The 2704-nt window shown below is 54.4% G+C and overlaps 1 protein-coding gene across 1 annotated transcript in view; it reads right to left on the reverse strand.

Annotated features, from left to right (window-relative positions):
• The window catches only part of LOC102243669 (nicalin), a 3853-nt gene extending 1657 nt beyond the window's left edge, over positions 1-2196 (reverse strand). The window contains exons 1-2 of the mRNA XM_005876824.2: positions 2057-2196; positions 318-412 (exon numbers count right to left, since the gene is read on the reverse strand). Of these exons, the coding sequence (XP_005876886.1) occupies positions 318-412; positions 2057-2195 (234 nt within the window). The 5' untranslated portion in view covers position 2196. The remainder of the gene's footprint in view (positions 1-317; positions 413-2056) is intronic.
• Positions 2197-2704: the final 508 nt, after the last annotated feature.

Consider the following 2704-nt stretch of genomic DNA (forward strand, 5'->3'; position numbering starts at 1 on the left):
TCTAAGGCAGACTCACTTAGTCCGGGAGGCAGAGGAGTGGCTGCACCCCAACTTTTACCAGAGTCTGCACACTGACATGGGGGCAGTGCCAAGCAGCGTGGCACCATCTGGTGTAAGTCCCTGGGAATTTGGGCCTACAGAAGCCCCATTAATACAGAAGGCAGTGCCTGGCCCAAGCAGAGGGCGGGGAGACCAGTATGCTCAGCTGCAATGGGCCTAACTGGGCAGCAGGCACCAGGGCGGGCTCTGAGGATGAGACAGTGGTCTCAGCACCCCCCATCCCAGGGGCTCGGCACAGGAACAGGGCTGGCACTCACCTCCACACTGGTGATGAGCCAGTCACTCAAGGCCTTGCTCTGGACCCCGCTGGTGACCATCTGGAAGCCATTGGCAGTGGCAGTGTGGAGCAGCACTGGGGACAGGAGCAGTGAGGGGTCAATCCAAGGGTTCCCCGACCACAGCCAGCACCCTCACCACCCCCACACCCTGGACCCTAGATGGTCAGTCTATGCAAAGCTGCATGCAGAACTGACCACACGAACTAGAATGCAAGGCGATGACTGTACATGGAAAAGAGCCTGGGTGTCCAGGATAAGAGCTGGTGAAACAGTCACCCCAACCCCAAGCAGGCAGAGTGCCCTCACTCTGCAATACCCTGGGCCTCTATTCCAAATTCACAGAGGCACGTTCACGTCCCCTGACCCAGCCTTCCAAGGACCGACTCAGCACCCATGGTCACCCTAGAGGTGACCCAGAAACAGGAGTCTCCTATCAGATGGCCCATGACCCACCAGCCCATCCCCAAAGGCCCTAATAGCCTAAGCTCCTGAAGATTTGGAACTCACTTGCTCATGACCAGACACAAGGCAGCGCCATCTTTGCTCAATGTGGATGTTTGCCACTTGCCAATTTAAATAAGCATTTTTCCATGCTGCTAAAATTCTATCCTGATGTCATTTTTAATGGCTGCATAATATTCCACTAAGTAGAAGATTCCTCCCCTCTTCAGCTCTAACTGGAAATTTAGGTCTTTCCAAAATTCACTCTTCTGCTGCCACAATGCAGACAGATGCTATCAAGACTTTGATCTAAACCAGGGGTTGACAACCTTTTTCTATAAAGCCAGAGAGGCAGTATTTTCTGCTCTGCTCTGCCACAGCCATTCAACTGTGCTGCCGTGAAAGCCACCATAGACAATACATAAACAAATGGACACAGCAGAGCGGCAATAAAACTTTCTTTACACAGACAGACAGCTAAAAGCTGTGGTTTGTCAATCCCCAATCTAGCATCTCATGCAGCTAATCATCTGGCCAGGAGGATCAAACCTTTGTCTACAGCTTAAACACATACTGCCAGACTGCTTCCCCAGGGAACTGGGCCAAGTCTCCCAGGGTGGACAAGCCCTCCTGCCTTGCCCACTCCTGTCAGTTCTGAATATTTTTCTCCTGTTACACCTGCCGTTTTGATAGGTGAGAACAGAGGGTCAGGTGGTTCCTTTCAGCTGCATTTCTTTGACTAATTTTGCTATCTCACTCCCAACGGTGAACCACTCCGCTCCCAGCTCACCACTCCCGCTCCCCGCTCACCACAGCATCCCCAAGCTCACCACTCCCGCTCCCAGCTCACCACTCCCGCTCCCAGCTCACCACAGCATCCCCAGTCCATGGCTTAGGAGGAAGGTTTTCTCCTCCTCCCAAGAACGTTGCTGACCCACCCTGATGTGTTCAGCAGGAAGGACAGAGAAAACTGAATAGATGCCATGTTTTCCATAAACATCTGGAGGCTGAAGACAGAAAACACCTCTCTCCAAATTAGTAGTTCTCAAAGCTTTTGTTTGTCTGAAAATCAGTGGTGAGATAAGGTGGGGGCTATTAAATGCAGAGTCCTGGCCCCCAGCCCTGAGACTGTGACACAGCAGGTCTGGGGCAGGGCCTGGTAACTTGCACTGTTAAGCATGAATGTGCTAAGGGTTTCAGAAGTGGCACAGTGTGACCCTGGACCTCAACAGGGAAGGCTCCCCATGAACCCGCTCGGCTCCTGCAGCCCCCCACACCTTCGGCAGCAGAGGCAGAGCCCTGGGAGGCAGAGGCAGCCTGCGTCTGCTCATAGATGGAGAGCAGGGCCTCGTCTTCCACAGCGAAGTACACAGGAACAATGGTCTCCATGGCCAGCATCTCAGGCTCAATCTCCATGAATTGCTGTGGAAGAGACACAGGGTTAGGTGACTTATGGCCTGGGGGGTGCCCAGTGGCTGTCCCTGGAGGGCAGATAGGCCAGGCCTGAAAGAATGCCTCCACTGAGGCAGCTAACGAGGCTAGGACTGCACCAGAGAAGAGGAAGGGGCAAGAAGGAGACAGGAAAGTGCGATGAAGACGGAGGGATAGGTGAGGTGTGGTGGTGCCCAGGGGCCCCCTGGATGGTACCCAGCAGGGAGGAAGTGGGCTGGGAGAACAGGCATTGGAGCCAACCAGGCTGGGGTCAGGTCTGGTGTTGCTGTGGACCGTCCTGCCCTCATGGCCATCACATCCTTAGCAGTAAGTGGGCAGTGGTGCTGGCTTCCTAAGCTGATGGCAGCGACCCACATGGACGGTGGGCATAAACTGCATGCCTGGCACTGAGCTGGCTCTTGGAAAACGTGGGCTGCTGACCCTACCCAACCCCCATTGCCCCACACCCCCTTCTCATGTGCAAAGCATCTTTA

The sequence above is a fragment of the Myotis brandtii genome, unplaced genomic scaffold (assembly GCF_000412655.1).
Source record: "Myotis brandtii unplaced genomic scaffold, ASM41265v1 scaffold49910, whole genome shotgun sequence".
In the NCBI taxonomy this organism is placed as follows: domain Eukaryota; kingdom Metazoa; phylum Chordata; class Mammalia; order Chiroptera; family Vespertilionidae; genus Myotis; species Myotis brandtii.